The sequence below is a fragment of the Lampris incognitus genome, chromosome 5 (assembly GCF_029633865.1).
Source record: "Lampris incognitus isolate fLamInc1 chromosome 5, fLamInc1.hap2, whole genome shotgun sequence".
Classification (NCBI taxonomy): Eukaryota; Metazoa; Chordata; class Actinopteri; order Lampriformes; family Lampridae; genus Lampris; species Lampris incognitus.
This window is the reverse complement of record NC_079215.1, coordinates 41,557,438-41,574,264: the sequence shown is the minus strand read 5'-3', so window position 1 is coordinate 41,574,264 and position 16,827 is coordinate 41,557,438. Positions and strand designations below refer to the sequence as shown.

At 43.5% G+C, this 16,827-nt stretch overlaps 2 protein-coding genes across 4 annotated transcripts in view; one reads left to right on the top strand and one right to left on the bottom strand.

Annotated features, from left to right (window-relative positions):
- bmerb1 (bMERB domain containing 1) overlaps positions 1-5,026 on the top strand; it is a 66,161-nt gene extending 61,135 nt beyond the window's left edge. For both annotated transcript variants that reach the window (XM_056280728.1, XM_056280729.1), the window contains exons 4-6: positions 489-603; positions 3,620-3,702; positions 4,722-5,026. In XM_056280728.1, coding sequence (XP_056136703.1) covers positions 489-603; positions 3,620-3,702; positions 4,722-4,840 — 317 coding nt within the window. In that variant the 3' untranslated portion in view covers positions 4,841-5,026. The remainder of the gene's footprint in view (positions 1-488; positions 604-3,619; positions 3,703-4,721) is intronic.
- Positions 5,027-7,458: 2,432 nt separating this feature from the next.
- Positions 7,459-16,827, bottom strand: part of LOC130112695 (meiosis regulator and mRNA stability factor 1) — a 54,225-nt gene continuing 44,856 nt past the window's right edge. For both annotated transcript variants that reach the window (XM_056280156.1, XM_056280158.1), the window contains exons 24-27: positions 16,546-16,606; positions 15,761-15,865; positions 15,273-15,446; positions 7,459-10,456 (exon numbers count right to left, since the gene is read on the bottom strand). In XM_056280156.1, the coding sequence (XP_056136131.1) occupies positions 10,233-10,456; positions 15,273-15,446; positions 15,761-15,865; positions 16,546-16,606 (564 nt within the window). In that variant the 3' untranslated portion in view covers positions 7,459-10,232. The remainder of the gene's footprint in view (positions 10,457-15,272; positions 15,447-15,760; positions 15,866-16,545; positions 16,607-16,827) is intronic.

Here is a 16,827-nt window from a genome sequence, read left to right as displayed (position 1 = left end):
CCTCCTCTGGTCGGTCGGGGCGCCTGTTCAGGGGGAAGGGGGAACTGGGGGGAATAGTGTGATCTTTTCACACGCTGTGTCCCCCTGGCGAAACTCCTCACTGTCAGGTGAAAAAAAGTAGCTGGCGACTCCACATGTATCGAAGGAGGCATGTGGTAGTCTGCAGCACTCCCCGGACTGGCGGAGGGGGTGGAGCAGTGACCGGGACGGCTCGGAAGAGTGGAGTAATTGGCCAAATACAATTGGGGGGGGGATGGGAGAGGGGGTAATAAATAAAATGCTGGGACAAGTGTGTGAGGTTGGTTGAACTTAACCATGTTGGATTTTTTGAGTTGGGATTTAACATTAAATCCTGTGTATTATTGAATTAATCTTTGTTTTTTAATTCTGAAATTGTACAGTACTTTGGTCAATGTTGGCTGTTGTTAAACATGCTTTATAAATACATTCAAATTCATGAAGTTGACTTAAGTTGGCTTTCCCTTCAGAGAAAGAGAAGACCAAGAAGTATAAGCAGCGGGAAGAAGAGCTGATCTTGAAGATCCATAAACTGGTGCAGAAGAGGGATTTCCTGGTTGATGACGCTGAGGTGGAGAGATTAAGGTATACTTATGATAAATATATTAAACAGAGAGCTAACATTCATATTTGAGAGCAGGCCACCTAGCTTTAGGTCTATGGGCGCTTAGATTTGAGATGATTCACGGAGACCTATTATAAACATGTCTTTAATCCATGCTCAATAATCCAGGTAGGGAAATCACAGAACGTTGAATCAGTTAAACTGGACACAATGTTTATTGACAGAAACGTGTCATCACTCATCCAAGTGACCTCTTCAGTCTCAACTGACTGCAGGTATCCCCACCCTTATAAACAATAGTGGCATAACGACCGAAACCAACGATTGCAAATACATAGGTGTGACCATTAACTAGAGCAGTGGTTCTCAACCTTTTGGGGGTCCTGGACCCCCTGCGTATTTTTGATCTACCCTGAGGACCCCTCCACCTGATCTTGGGGGAGGGGGGTTGCAATTTGATAGAAACAGTAGAAACTGCATTTTAAATTGCATTATAGCATTTATTTACTCTTTGGGGCAAAAATAAGAGCTTTCAGTTGTAACTTAGATATATGTAACAAAACAGAATATGTATTCAGTAACTTTCAGATATATGTAACAACAGAATTTTTATGCAGTAACTTTTAACAATGCAAATGGGAGTGAGATCTCTTATTAAAATACAATAAATTACACTTGTGAAACAGATGTAATTAGAGAAAAAAGTCCTGTTACCCTTTATAGTTTAGGTAGATAAAGGTCTCAGTCACATTTGAGTAAAATAATCCTATTTCTATAAATGTCATAGGATCTTTTCTTTAAAGATATTTTATTTTCACGGACCCCTTGCAATTACACCACGGACCACTAGGGGTCCGCGGACCCCCGGTTGAGAAACACTGAACTAGAGCTACAATGACCATGTGTACTATTCACAGAGGATTTGGGAATGTTTGCAATCACAGCATTGTAAGATGGTGACAGATGTACTCTTAGGCCCCCCTCGGTTCAAGGATGGCCTCTTTGACTCCCCAGTCAAACCAGCATTTCTCCCTATCAAGGATATACACATCCTCATCTGTGAAAGAGTGGCCACTGGCCTGTAGATTGGTGTAAACTGTGGAGTTCTTGCCTGACGTGTTAGCTTTTCTGTGTTATGCCATCCTCTTGGCCAGTATCTGTTTGGTTTCTCCAATGTACAAGTCACGGCAATTCTCCTGGCACTTAACAGCGTACACTATATTGCTCTGTTTGTGTCGGGGAACCCGATCCTTGGGGTGGCCCAAATTCTGGCACAGCATGTTTTGGGGTTTGAAAGCAGCTGAGACACGATGTTTGTAAAATACATGTCTCAACTGTTCTAACACTCCTGCCACATACGGAATCACCACTGGTTTATACTTAGGCAGCTCTTGTCCTCCTTCTCTCTTTGATTGGCTGGTGCACTGTTTGGGCGTCTTCCTGGCTTCGACAAACGCCCAGTTAGGATAACCACACTTAACCTGGGCCTGTTTAATGTGGGATTTCTCCCCTTCCCTGACCACTGTGTCGGTGGGGACGTTGTCAGATCGGTGGTACAGCGTCCTGATGATGGCAGACCAGATTATTGAGCATGCATAAAGACATTTGTAGACTGAAGACACAGCTTCAGGAACAGATACACTTAGTCAGTGTTAAGGGTGGTCCTATTGCTGAGGGTGGGTCTCGTTTTGTAATGTCATACAGACTACCTCCACTGCTTCATCAACAGGAACGCACTTGAAGAGAGACTTATCATAAGAGACCATTGTTTCGTCCCCCTCCATAATGATGTCTCTCGCCTTATCCACAAAATCCATAGTGTTCTGAATGTGATGTTCATTACTGCCTACCAACGGGTTAAGAATAGATGTCAGAAACTTAGAAATGTTATAGATCACTGAGTTAATCATACAAACAACAGGCTCTAAGGGCACATCCTGTTTATGTATCTTAGGTAAACCATATAGACAAGGTTCAGCTTCCCCCTGGTATAATCTATGGTACAAAATTCTGTCAATAGCGTTGTCCTGTTCTAACAGCTTCAGACAATCTATCACCTTTTTCTTGTAACCACTGCCTGTATTTCGTTTCAGGGGCTCATAAGTATTCATGTTGCTGAGTAACATCATAACTTTCTCATGATAGTCTGTCTGGTTTAATACAACAGTGCATCTAACTTTGTCTACTGGAAGGATGATGATGTGAGTGTCCTTACTGAGAGTTGTGAGAGCTTTCCTCTCGTCTCTACTGATGTTGGGTAGCAGTGGCTTCGCATTGCTGAGGCAGGCTAAAACTTTCATTCACTGTTGCTCCGCTTCCGGGTCTGCGATGTTTTTATGGATTGCCAATTCTGTGGCTGTGATCAGTTCCACTAGCGGGATTTGCTTCAGCCATATTATAAACAGATCTGTGACTGGGTGGCTCAATATCCTTATTCATGTTTTTTTTCTTTGATGCAAAGTCAGATGGTAGAGAAACAGTGTGAATGAGCTTCATGAAAGGAGGTCCCGATGAGACTGGGTCTGGAGGCAGAGGATTAGTCCAGCCCATCCTGATAGTGGTGTTGCCCACTATGTTTGATGTGTGTAGGAGGCTGATGGATAAACATAGCTCCTCTGTCTTCTTCTTTACTGCCTCTGTCACCTACAGTCACTACCGTTCTGTGTTATGGTATACGGTACTGACATCGTATATCATAGTTTGTAAATAATTAAATAGCACGTTGGCATTTTGAAAAGTGTTGACATGCTTGGAGACCATTTTTAAAGTGCTTAATTGAAGGATTGTGCAGAATCTGTTTTGATGATGCAATTAAATGAGAATGATGTATTGAACAGATAAAGGTGAGAATGGAACAGCATGTCTTGGTGTCCTGCAGAATAAACTAGACCACAATGTCTCAGTAAAGCAGTCCCCACGCAAATAACCTGACCACCAATAAACTAGCATTTCAGAGCAGCTAATGAGGGACATCAGTAAATGGACATGCATCTCTTTCAAATGCCTTGATTAACATGTGTCTATATCCTGACTCAGGGAAAAGGAGGAGGATAAGGAGATGGCAGAATTCCTCAGACTGAAGCTCATGCCTCTTGAGAAGAAGCTCAAAGTCACACAGAGTGAGCGCTTATTCTTTTTCCATCCACACAGACAGACACATAAACATACGTTGATTTATATATCCTCATGGGGACAAGACTTTTCAAATCCTATTTCCCTAACCTCAAAATCAACCCTAACCCTGTTTGTAATAAACCCCTAGCCGAGAGACAGCCCTTTTCCTTGTGGGGACCTGAAAAATGTCCCCACAAGGTAGGTGGTTCAGAGTCTTACAGTCCTTATGAAGACATTATTTCCTCACGAGTGAAGATAAAAAAAACACAAACACACAGTTAACATCTGTAAACTTTGTCTTGATGCATGCTCAATATTCCAGGTAAGAAAATCAAAGAAGGTTGAATCAGTTCATCCGGATACATTTGAAATGTCACGTAGTCGAGTGATGAAATGTATCTGTCAATAAACGTTGTATCCGGATGAACCGATTCAACCTTCTTTGACCTCCTGTAAACACACAAAAATTCACAACCACACAGAAAAACAGATATGGGCGTCCGGGTGGCGTAGCGGTCTATTCTGTTGCCTACCAACACGGGGATCCCAGTTCGAATCCCCGTGTTACCGCGGCTTGGTCGGGCGTCCCTACAGACACAATTGGTTGTGTCTGCGGGTGGGAAGCCGAATGTGGGTATGTGTCCTTGTCGCTGCACTAGCGCCTCCTCTGGTCGTTTGGGGGGGAGGGGGAACTGGGGGGAATAGCGTGATCCTCTAACAATCTACGTCCTCTTGGTGAAACTCCTCACTGTCAGGTGAAAAGAAGCGGCTGGTGACTCCACATGTATCGGAGGAGACATGTGGTAATCTGCAGCCTTCCCCAGATCGGCAGAGGGGGTGGAGCAGAGACTGGGACGGCTTGGAAGAGTGGGGTAATTGGCCAGATACAATTAGGGAGAAAAAGAGGGAAAAATAGAAAAAAAGAAACAACAGGTACAAGGCTCATGCATTCTCAACTGTGTTAATGACGTACAACCCACTTTCCTCCTCGCATGATGATCAACCTGCTTCCCTTTTCTCAAAGCTCCTCCAAAGCCCAAGAGACACGTCCCCGAGCCGCCCCCCAACAAGCCATCCATAACCAAATCAGGTGTGGCTGTTATTAAGGACTGCTGCGGGGCCACCCAGTGTGCGGTCATGTAACCGGTGGAGATCTCCAGAGACCCTTTTTCTGTCCTCCCATCACAGGAAAAGGCCCCGTCTCCCAAGCCCCGACCTGCCCCTCCAGGTTTTTTTTTTTTTTTATAATTTCTGTCAATCAGAGAACGCCGTCACAAAGCTAGGAGCAGAGTTTCTCTCAAGATGCTGAACTGGGCTCGGGTTGGTTGTTTCTCCACAAATTTGATTTCACAATAAAGGAATTAAGAGTTTGGAAAACTGATCCCTAGTCAGCACTCTGTGAAAACTCTACCTGGGGGTGCTTCTGTTCATACATATTGCCTAACAAATGTAAATACTGGTCCAAGATGAAATATATCTATTGACCAAATATTAGCATTAATATATGGGGTTACATAAGCTGTGGTATCGTAAGAAGTCAAAATAAGCTTTGCCAACACAAAAGTGATAACAGAGATAGTATTACCATTGCATCATGTCTAACCCAATATACAATATACTAATATTAACCTAACTACAAGCACAAGACCCCCAAAGTAAACTACAAAATGGCAGGGTTTTCTGTCAATGAGCAAAGAACATATTATTCTGTAATTTCTTTAAATGGGTATTTATGCTTTATTGCCAAGATTTCATACTAACCTGTAAAGTTTTGCTTCCTATCCTATCAAAGACTGAAGCATCCGTCTCAGCGGTATACGGTGATGAAATGATGCTGGTGTACAAAAGCTGAAAACATTTTTCAGGGTGCCAGCCCGTGGTTTTGAACTGGAGTTGAGCAATATTCATAACTGTGCTCCATGTCTATTACGACTAAATGCCAACACACTCCCAGACAAATGTGTAGAGCTGGTGTCCCACATACAAAAGGTTTGTTGCATGACTTAAAACCTCAGTTGTTGACGTCACTGGAATCTTATTTAAGTCTTGGATGGACATATACGCTATATTGCTTTGATTCAAAGAACTGAACTGAGTGTTCATTTAAACTGATATATACACTATGGCATCTGGGTAGTTTGGTGGTCTATTCTGTTGCCTGTCAACACGGGGATCGGCGGAATGAATCTCCGTGTTACCTACAGCTTGGTCGGGCATCCCTACACACAATTGGCTGTGTCTGCGGGTGGGAAGCCAGATGTGGGTATGTGTCCTGGTTGCTGCACTAGCACCTCCTCTGGTTGGTCGGGCGCCGGTTCAGGGGAGAGGGGGCTGGGAGGAATAGTGTGATCCTCCCACATGCTATGTCCCCCTGGCGAAACGCCTCACTTTCAGGTGAAAAGGTGGCAGCTAGCGACTCCACATGTATCGGAGGAGACATGTGGTAGTCTGCGGCCCTCCCGGGCTTGGCAGAGGGGGTGGAGCAAACCGGGACAGCTCGGACGAATGAGGTAATTGGCTGGATACAATTGGGGAGACAAAAGACGGGGGGGTCCAAAAAAAAAAATAATAATAATACACTGATATATACAATGAATTTTCCTCACACTGCATTTCTCACCACACAAACCTCATCTTATCACAGTCTACCAGGACCACAACATGATCATTACCATTAATATCACCAACAAGGCACGGTGGCGCAGTGGTTAGCTCTGTCGCCTCACAGCAAGAAGGTCCTGGGTTTGAACCCAGGGGTTGTCCAATCTTGGGGGGGGGTCATCCCAGGTCGTCCTCTGTGTGGAGTTTGCATGTCCTCCTTGTGTCTGCGGTGTTTTCTCCGGGTGCTCTGGTTTCCCCCACCACCAAAAAGACATGCATGTTAGGGGTTATACTCCTGTCTGTGCCCCTGACCGAGGCAATGGGAAAAGAATTGGAGTTGGTCCCCCGGGTGCTGCACAGTGGCTCCCCACTGCTCCTAGCTACACAGCCAGGATGGGTTAAATGCAGAGAAGAATTTCCCTTCGGGGATCAATAAGAGTATATCAAAATCAAAAGAAACATCCATCAACTTCCATCTTGTAGATCTAGTTTTGTTGATTTCATAAGACACCAGGTACTGAATGCAACTCCATTGTAAATGCCTCCAGTAGTGTGTCAAGTATATTTAGGACATTAGTAACTTCAAACGAAGTGTTGCCCTTTGTCAGACTTTAACTTTCTTTGGTTTAATGTAGCCTTCTGTAGTTAGTGACTTAATGAAGGTCCCTCATGTTGTATATGGAATATGCAGTGATATGAATCTACCTGTACATACATGTTTAAATAAAAAGCAACTTTCAGGAATACGCTTCATTCTGTCATTTATATTGTTTGAAAAGAAACAAAACAAAACCATGGGCAGTATAGTGGCGCAGTAGTTAGCACAGTCACCTCACAGCAAGAAGGTCCTGGGGTTGTCCAACCTTGGGGGTTGTCCTCTGTGTGGAGTTTGCATGTTCTCCCCGTGTCTGCGTGGGTTTCCTCCGGGCGCTCCAGTTTCCTCCCACAGTCCAAAGATATGTAGGTCAGCTGAATCGGCCGTACTAAATTGTCCCTAGGTGTGAATATGTGTGTGTGTGGCGGCCCTGTGATGGCCTGGCAGCCTGCTGCCCAAAGACTGATGGGAGAGGCTTCAGCATCCCCGCAACCCTGAGAGCAGGATAAGGGCTTTGGATAATGGATGAATGGAAAAAAAACACTACGAGTCAGACATAATGCTTATATTTATTAACAGAAATCAATTTGGTCCCATCAACAACATCAGACTGTCAAAGCAGCCTGCTTCAGTGGTGCCGAAGAATGGCACCACTGAAGCAAGTGGACATGAGGAAGATGCCTCGCTAAGAGAAACATTAAGCAAGAAAAAAACCTTATCCCATGGCATAATTTCAAGTAGAGGAACTGATCAGAAGACAGAACAGCAGGACAAACAATTGTGACAAAAGCGACAGTGTTTAAGATATACACTTGAATCTCAGAGCCTGACAATTTTTCCCCTTTCTTCCTCAACTACAACATATTTTGAAATACATATTTCACAAACCACTGACAAAATTATGCAACAGTGCATATTTTGATTGGTATAATATCTTCTCACTGATGTAACCATAACAAAGGAGAGAAAGCTAAATAAAGTCATATTTTACCCTTTAATGAGTTACTTGTCAGTTTTGCAAGAATTTTAAGCATGATTGAATCATTACAAATTCCAAACTGCTTGTGTCTTGATGAAAGTAACTTCCAGACGGTTTTTAAAACATTGTGGGAGAGGCCTGCGGCCAATAACTCACTTTTAATTTAACATCCTCATTAAAAGGCAGTTGGCATTCTGGGTGATTAGTGAGCATTCCTAGTTAAAAAAAAAGAAAAAGAAAGACAGGCAGCGTATTTTGAGCTTTTAAGATCACCGAATACAAATCAAGTTTGATATAAGGAAACCTGCGATGACCCGTTTACAACAATGGCTAAACAAGGAAACTCTGAAACTGGGCAGAAATGGATGAAATGGGCTCTTACCCATTCTACGAAGACATCCATTATGAACACAAAGAGCAGCAACCCTCCAACTTCAATGGTGCCTTGTCCTGCTGACCTTGTCTGTGGGTAGCAGCCATTGCTTGGTGGCAGTTTGACAGCCAGTACTCTCGTCAATGCCTCGGGCAGAGCAATAACAAAGAAAACCTGCATACATCAATAAGTAAAAACCCTCTCCAGCTAGAGAACTGGTTAGCGTTCAAAACACCCGATAGCCATTCCTTCAGCATCATGGCAGATACAAGCTATTGTAAAAGCCAGACGGATTCCAGAGAGCCACAGGGGATCCTGTGTGTGTGAATTCATCCTGTTCAGGGGCTTTAAGTGTCCCTGATCACCCCCCATCTTATTCCACTAAAAACACAGACCCACTCAACTAGTCATTTAAAAAAAAAAACTCAGCAGTACCTTCCCACTCCCTTCAACTCATCTTAGGCGGTGCAGACAAGTTGATGCAAAGCCAAAGAGCAACAAGGTTAACGCAAACAACCTTGAGCAATAGATTGGCAACTACAAGGGAGACGTCGACAAGAGCCCTCAAATGTGGTGGAAAATAAAAATAAGACTTGATGTCTCGTGTTCATTTGTTCTCATCTGCCCCCTCCTGGGTTTACACCTTGCATAAAGTCTTTTTATGCACACCATGCATATTTCACACCACCTACTCGTGTATAAACCACACCCGGATAAAGTACAGCTAAAAGAACACAAGCTGGCTGAAAGACACACAGTGACACCATGTTACTGCCACCTAAATAACTTGGACAGTATTAAGATCAACCCAATCTTTCAAGCTGTGGGTGAGTGACCTTGGAAAGATGAACATAAATCATTGCCACAATTTCAAGAGGCCACAGGAATCAAATTTCCTTCTATGTTTGAGGGAAGTGCTGGCTGCAACACCCAATCAAGATCTTCAGACCCCAGCGGCTTTTCAAAGACCAGCTGCCATGAAAGAAAGCTATTTGAACAGCAAGACCAACATTTGACCTCAGTCCTGACATTGAATTGCCACCAGATATGCCATTAATAGAGGTCGTAGACTACCAAATATTCGGGAATTTAAAATAAAGGAAAAAAATACTGACATCGTTTGGTGACTTCCGGGAGGAACACAGACAGTATACAAGAGTATATATCTCCAAGATAAACTAGATCATATATCTATAGAGTAAATACTGTATACAGATTGCCCAAGAGGAGAAAGAATTAAATGGGCAGTTACATATACAAACACGTTGATCGATCACTCATACACTGTCTGAAAAACAACAACCCTGAAGTTATAAATGAAATGGATTTTCTTTCTGGAGTTACAGCCAAGCAGCAACATGAAGGTTCCTCTTAACTACCTAATGGGTGAACATAAAAATTTCCCAAGAACTTTTTCTGCTAATCCTTAATACAATAAACGGAGAGTGTGGCTGGTTTAACATCTGGACTTTGAGGGACTTGAAGAGGGGGAACTCAAGTTACACATCTCTGCTGGCTCTCCCATTAACATACTACAATGCCAACTAACTAATTTTTGGGTTAAGAATTCATATTCTGCTGCCAGCTACAGCTGTTTAATGAGACAGCGTGACACTAAACAGAAAGGGTACCTTGGATACACAATTTTTAACAGTAGCCTACTGAACTTTGCTGGGTATTAAGACCAGCCAAAAAAGAGGTTAGAACGTTTTGGAAAATAAAGAGTTGCAGAAAATCCATAAGAGCATTACACTATGAGAACATTTTGTTTGTGCCAAGGCGAGAGGTGAAAGGTCAATAGGTGACTCAGAAAAAAGCAGTAGAATGCAACAGCCTGCTTGGTAGAGGGGACAAAATTAATGCTTAATGTGACCAATTACATTGTAACTTTTGCTGATCAACTATACTCCGAGTTGTGTATGAAGCAGAATTTGTGTGTGTGAGTGCGCGCGTGTGAAACGGTGAGAAAATCGGAGATGGTGAAAACTCAGGGGCCAGCTGGGAATGAGAAGTTGGCAGCTAGCTTGATTTTGCTGCGTGAGGCTCTCCTGCTTGGGCTGTCCACGCAAGAGGTGGTCTTGAAGTTGGATGGCTGTGGAAGCTGGGCAACTGCAGAGCTCACTGGATTGTCAGGCTTCTCGTCCACTTTGTGTTCAGGTAGATTCATGATCTTTTCATCAACTTCTGGGGCTGCCAAGTCAAGGAGAATCTCTAAAAACCAAAAGTACAAAAAAGCCTATTACAGGCAAGATGGCAAGGGGTTCAAATAAAAGACTACAACCTTAACTACAATGTTCTCAAAAGGTCGACAAAACCATAGAAGAGAAATTTTAACAAATGGTGAATGTTTGTGTTCCAAAGAAACAAAACAAAATATAGCAAGAGCATTATATAGCACATTCTTAGACTTTTTTTTTTTTTTTGTGGATTTTCCCTCCCTTTTTCTCCCCAATTGTACCCGGCCAATTACCCTACTCTTCCAAGCTGTCCCGGTTGCTGCTGCACCCCCTCTGCCGATCTGGGGAGGGCTGCAGACTACCACATGCCTCCTCCAATACATGTGGAGTCACCAGCTGCTTCTTTTCACCTGACGGTGAGTAGTTTCACCAGGGTTACGTTGTGCGTGGGAGGCTCACGCTATTGCCCCCAGTTCCCCCTCACAGGCGCCCTGACCAACCAGAGGAGGCACTAGTGCAGCGACCAGGACACACCCACATCCAGCTTCCCACCCGCAGACACAGCCAATTGTGTCAGCAGGGACACCCGACTAAGCCGGAGGTAACACGGCTTTTAGACGTTTTGAGCTGAAAACATGTAGGTATGGGCCTAGGATGGTAGGAATTATGGCACTCCTGGTGGTTTAAAAAAAAAGAAGAAAAAGAAATCATACAGCTGCTACAAGGAAGAAAATCTGTTTTTTATTATGTCTGGGGGAGGAAAGCACATTACAATCAACCCCCTCCACGTCACCTACTTAATATCATTTATTCATTCATTTTCCAAGCTCCTTATCCTAACTAGAAAATGCATTTCCTGCAGAAAATGCGTGTGAATGCGGATAGCTGAAGGAAATTGCTGAAACAATGCTGAAACTGCTTCAAAAACAGCTGAATTGTAAAAGTAAAATGAGGAAGCTGAAAGGTGAAGGAAATTGCTGAAGCAATGCTGAAAATTGCTGGAAAAAAAATAACAGCTGAAATGAAGAATCACAATTTGGAAGCTGAAGCTGAAACCTAATTAGGGTAGCGGGGGTGCTGGAGTCTATCCCAGCACTCACTGGGCAGAAGGTGGGAAAACACCCTGGAGAGGTCGCCAGTGCATCACAGGGCAGACACAGACAAGACACATTCATGCACACATTCACACCAAGGGGCAATTTAGTATCTCCAATACACCTGACTTACATGTCTTTGGACTGTGGGAGGAAACAGGAGCTTCAAGTGGAAACCCACGCAGACACAGGGAAAGCATGCAAACTCCACATTGAAAGGACGCTGGCATGCCAACCGGGAATTGAACCCAGGACCTTCTTGCTGTAAGGTAACAGCGCTAACAACTGCGCCACCATGCCGCCCCTCTACTTAATATGGGGGCATTAAATAAAGTGAAACCCATGAGACATAGGTGACACATGTGGGGTTCAGCGAGTTAGACCAATAAATATGACATGAGTAGAAAGGTGAACACACTGGTGTTAGCCAACTTAACTCTCTGGGTAGACTTGTGAGAAGTTGGGATGAGATGTTCTACTACAACACTGACACCTTCAATCTAACCCACACCTCCATCACTGTCTTCTACAGTTACACCCCTTTATATCCCTTATATACATGGACACCATCATCACTGTCCTCTACATCCACACCCCTTTATATGCATGGACACAACCATCACTGTCCTCTACATCCACACCTCTTTATATCCTTTATACATGGACACCTCCATCACTGTCCTCTACATCTACACCTCTTTATATCCTTTATACATGGACACCACCATTAGTCCTCTACATCTACACCCCTTTATATCCTTTATGCATGGACACCACCATCACTGTCCTCTACATCCACACCCCTTTATATCCTTTATATACACTGCTCAAAAAAATAAAGGGAACACCTAAAAACACAATATAGACCTCGATGAATGAAATATTTCAGCTGAAAATCTTTATTTATTAGACAGAGGAATGTGTTTAGAGCAAAATAACCTAAGAATGATCAATGGAAATCAAAATCATTAGCCCATTAAGGTCTGGATTCAGAATCATACTCAAAATCAAAGTGGAAAATGAGAACATAGGCTGATCCAACTTCTGTGGAAATTCTTCAAGACGATTCAAAATGAGGCTCAGTAGTGTGTGTGGCCTCCACGTGCCTGTATGCACTCCCTACAACGTCTGGGCATGCTCCTGATGAGACGACGGATGGTCTCCTGAGGGATCTCCTCCCAGACCTGGATCAGGGCATCGGTCAACTCCTGGACAGTCTGTGGTGCGACATCGCATTGGCGGATGGTACGAGACATGATGTCCCAGAGGTGCTCGATTGGATTCAGGTCTGGGGAACGTGCAGGCCAGTCCATAGCATCAATGCCCTCGACATACAGGAACTGCTGACACACTCTGGCCACATGAGGACGAGCATTGTCATGCATGAGCAGGAACCCAGGGCCCACTGCACCAGCATATGGTCTGACAATGGGTCTGAGGATCTCATCCCGGTACCTAATGGCAGTCATGGTACCTCTGGCTAGCACGTAGAGGTCTGTGCGGCCCTCCAAGGATATGCCTCCCCAGACCATCACTGACCCACCGCCAAACCGGTCATGCTGGAGGATGTTGCAGGCAGCAGAACGTTCTCCACAGCGTCTTCACACACTCTCACGTCTGTCACATGTGTTCAGTGTGAACCTGCTCTCATCTGTGAAGAGCACAGGGCGCCAATGGCGAATCTGCCAACCAAGATGTTCTCTGGCAAAGGTCAATCGGGCTGCACGGTGTTGGGCTGTGAGCACAGGCCCCAATTGTGGACGTCGGGCCCTCATACCATCCTCATGCATTCTGTTTCTCACTGTTTGAGCAGAAACCTGCACATTAGTGGCCTGTTGAAGGTCGTTTTGTAGGGCTCCGGCAGTGCTCCTTCTGTTCCTCCTTGCACAAAGGACCAGATAGCGGTGCTGCTGCAGGGTTGTTGTCCTCCTGCGGCCCCCTCCACGTCTCCTGGTACCTCCTCCATGCTCCGGACACTGTGCTGGGAGACACATCAAATCTTCTTGCCACAGCACGCATTGATGTGCCATCCTGGATGAGCTGCACTACCTGAGCAACTTCTGTAGGTTGCAGATACCGCCTCATGCCATCTCTAGTGGTGAGGGCACTAGCACAATGAAAAACTAACCAAAGATCGGCCAGAAAAGATGAGGACAGGCAAATGGTCTGTGGCCACCACCTGCAAATCCATTCCTTTTATAAGGGTTGTCTTGCAAATTGTCTAATTTCCACCAGGTGGAAATTAGACAATTTACCAACAGGTGAAATTGATTCACAAATCAGTGTTGCTTCCTAACTGGACAGGTTGATATCTCAAAAGTGTGATTGACTTGGAGCTACATTGCACTGCTTATGTGTTCCCTTTATTTTTTTGAGCAGTGTACATGGACACCTCCATCACTGTCCTCTACATCCACACCCCTTTATATCCTTTATACATGGACACCTCCATCACTGTCCTCTACACCTCTTTATATCCTTTATACATGGACACCACCATCACTGTCCTCTACATCCACACCCCTTTTTATCCTTTATATACATGGACACCACCATCACTGTCCTCTACATCTACACCCTTTTTTTTACCTTTTTCTAAATGCGAGAGAGAATGCGTTTACTTACCCTTTGAAGAAAAGAATGAACTGAAATACATTGATTTCCTAAGTCTACAACACACAGTATGGTATATTACACAAGAATAAAATTACAAAAGGCTGTATAAAAAGAAACGTCACCACTCTGTAGAAATGAAGACATACGAAATGTCATTCAAATTTCTGTGTAGTTTTACTTTGAACCTCAAAAATAAAGGACATTCTAACCACACGGACAGTCAAAAGTTGAGGGTAGTATAGTTGAAATGCCGAAAGAACTTTTTGAAAAAGAAACACTGGTGAACATAGTTGTCAGGATACTATGTACAAACTTTGCCCTTCATGCCGAGTCAATTTTATTTGTATAGCCCAATATCACAAATTTGCCTCAGTGGGCTTAACAGCAACACAACATCCTGTCCTTAGACCCTCTCATCGGGTAAGGAACAACTCCCTAAATGTCCATGGCAATGTAGTTAGTCTGAGTACAATGTGAGAAGGTGAACCAGAAAAAGTTTATCTCTGTGCTCCACTGTTTAACTGTGATGCAACCAACCGTATGATATTTGTACCAGCTGCAGACAGGGAGAGGTCTATGACCTACTCACAAACTGGTGGGCTGGTAAGTATCAGGTGCTTACACACTACACACGACTACATCACACTGTATATTTTGTAATGTCTTTTGCTCAAAATGTGTCTTTTGGCATGAAAAGTTAAGATGTACTTTATTAATCCCCATGAGGAAATTCACCTTCTGCATTTAACCCATCCCAACACACACTGTAGCTAGGAGCAGTGGGCAGCCACCATGCGGCGCCCGGGGACCAACTCTAGTTCTTCTTGCCATGCCTCGGGTCAGAGTACTAACCCTAACATGTCTTTTGAGTTCAGCTTTGTTTTGTTTTGAGTGTACTGCCGCATATAGAGTGTCTTTCTAGAACATCCATAAATATGACTGAGCATTGTTGCTTCTTTAATGACATCATGCCCCTTTTAAGCTAATATTTAGCTCATTCTGCGGTATATCTTGGAAAAATTAAGATCATAAGATCGCTACATAGAAGTTGGGTCAGGGCATGAGGACGCTGGTCTATGACCTTTACAGTCAAAGAGCCACAGTGAAAAGCAGGCACTGCTGCCTGGCATGAGAACTAACCTATGGATGGTGGTGCTGGAGTATTTTCCTCCAAGAGAATGAGGTCAGTCTGCTGGAGAAGGACAGGATCAGGGTGGAGTTGAGGTGATGGCAGGCAGGATGGCACAGGACCGCACAGCAGGTCTACTGGAGAGGTCAAGTACAGCAGCTCCGATTCTACTGTCATATCATCACCTGGCATCAGAGATTCATACATAGATCCAGTGTAAGATAGGCCGTTTGGTAGCTGCCTTTAACGTTAAGTGTCTTGTATGTTCTTCTTCCAACAAAATGGTAAACAAATGTGATTTGCGTTTCAAACCGGGTTCCATCTTAGCTTTTTGCATGCCAAGACAAAAAGTTCTGTAATAATTTAGATTATAAGGCTCATGAATCATTTCATTAGCATACAGAAAATTGCAATGCAAATGATTCAACTAAATCTTGACTGGTCCAGATGAAGACGACCTCCAACTGTTTTGACTCAAACCAAGTAATAATTATGTTACCTGTACGGTGAGTTCTGGTATCTATATCGCTGAAAGGGCTCTCTCTTGGGCTCTCTTTGTTTTCCTCCGGCTGCGGGCTGTCAGAGGCAGCAGAGCTTGCCTTTACTGGAAAAATGCAGACATTCATAAAAAAAAAATACAAAGGACAGTTTAGTGAAACATCATATGATTATTCTCAGTAGCCAAGTAGCTTACAACCTCTTTTTTATATCTAGCTGCCATATCATATCATCTAACAGGCCATTAATTTGGGGGGGGGGGGGGCATGACACTGTTTTACTTAAATGACATTTTAAAATGTAAGTGGAAACATGGACCTGGACACTAAGGATAGAGATGCATATGGGGATGTGACGTGAAAACAAAGGTTTAATATCAAAATCGTAATTTAGACAATTAGGCAAATGTAAATCAGAATATATTCTGATTTATATTTGCCTAATTGCCTAATTCTCTTAGAACATAAATCTTTCAAAAAGGTTTCATCTTGGGGTTTTTTTTTTCTCCTTGTCACCTCCTCCGAGTGTTCTCCATCCTCAATCTTTTGTTGTACGCCAGTAAATCAACATTGTGACCCTTTACCCTTCCATTTCCTGCAAACAGATGACTGCCTAATGAAGCGCTGTATAGTAAGAACACTTATAGTAATAAACAGTTAAGTAGTAAAACTTTCAAGAAGCTAAAAATGTAATGGGTTAATATATTCTATCTTTACATGTATTGCCAATGGCTGAAAAGTTTAACCTATTTTTGTAAGCCAAAAAAAAGAGCAGTAAGACATTTACCTTTCATATCGTTCTTCAAAACGATAACCCTCTTGTGGCCATGTCCTTTGATCCAGACAACCTAGGGTTGACACACGAGAAACCAGACATCAGAAAACTAATGCAGCTAAAATTACATACAAAGGACAGCTTATGGAATTTTACCGTGGAGCTACTGAAGTCCAAAGATAAGACAATGCATTTGAAAGCAGTGAGCTTGCATCGAAAAGCATTGCACTACACGTCAGCATATGTTCAAAATCCAAGTCTCAGTAAGAGCAAGAATGTTCAGAGCAGACGTGG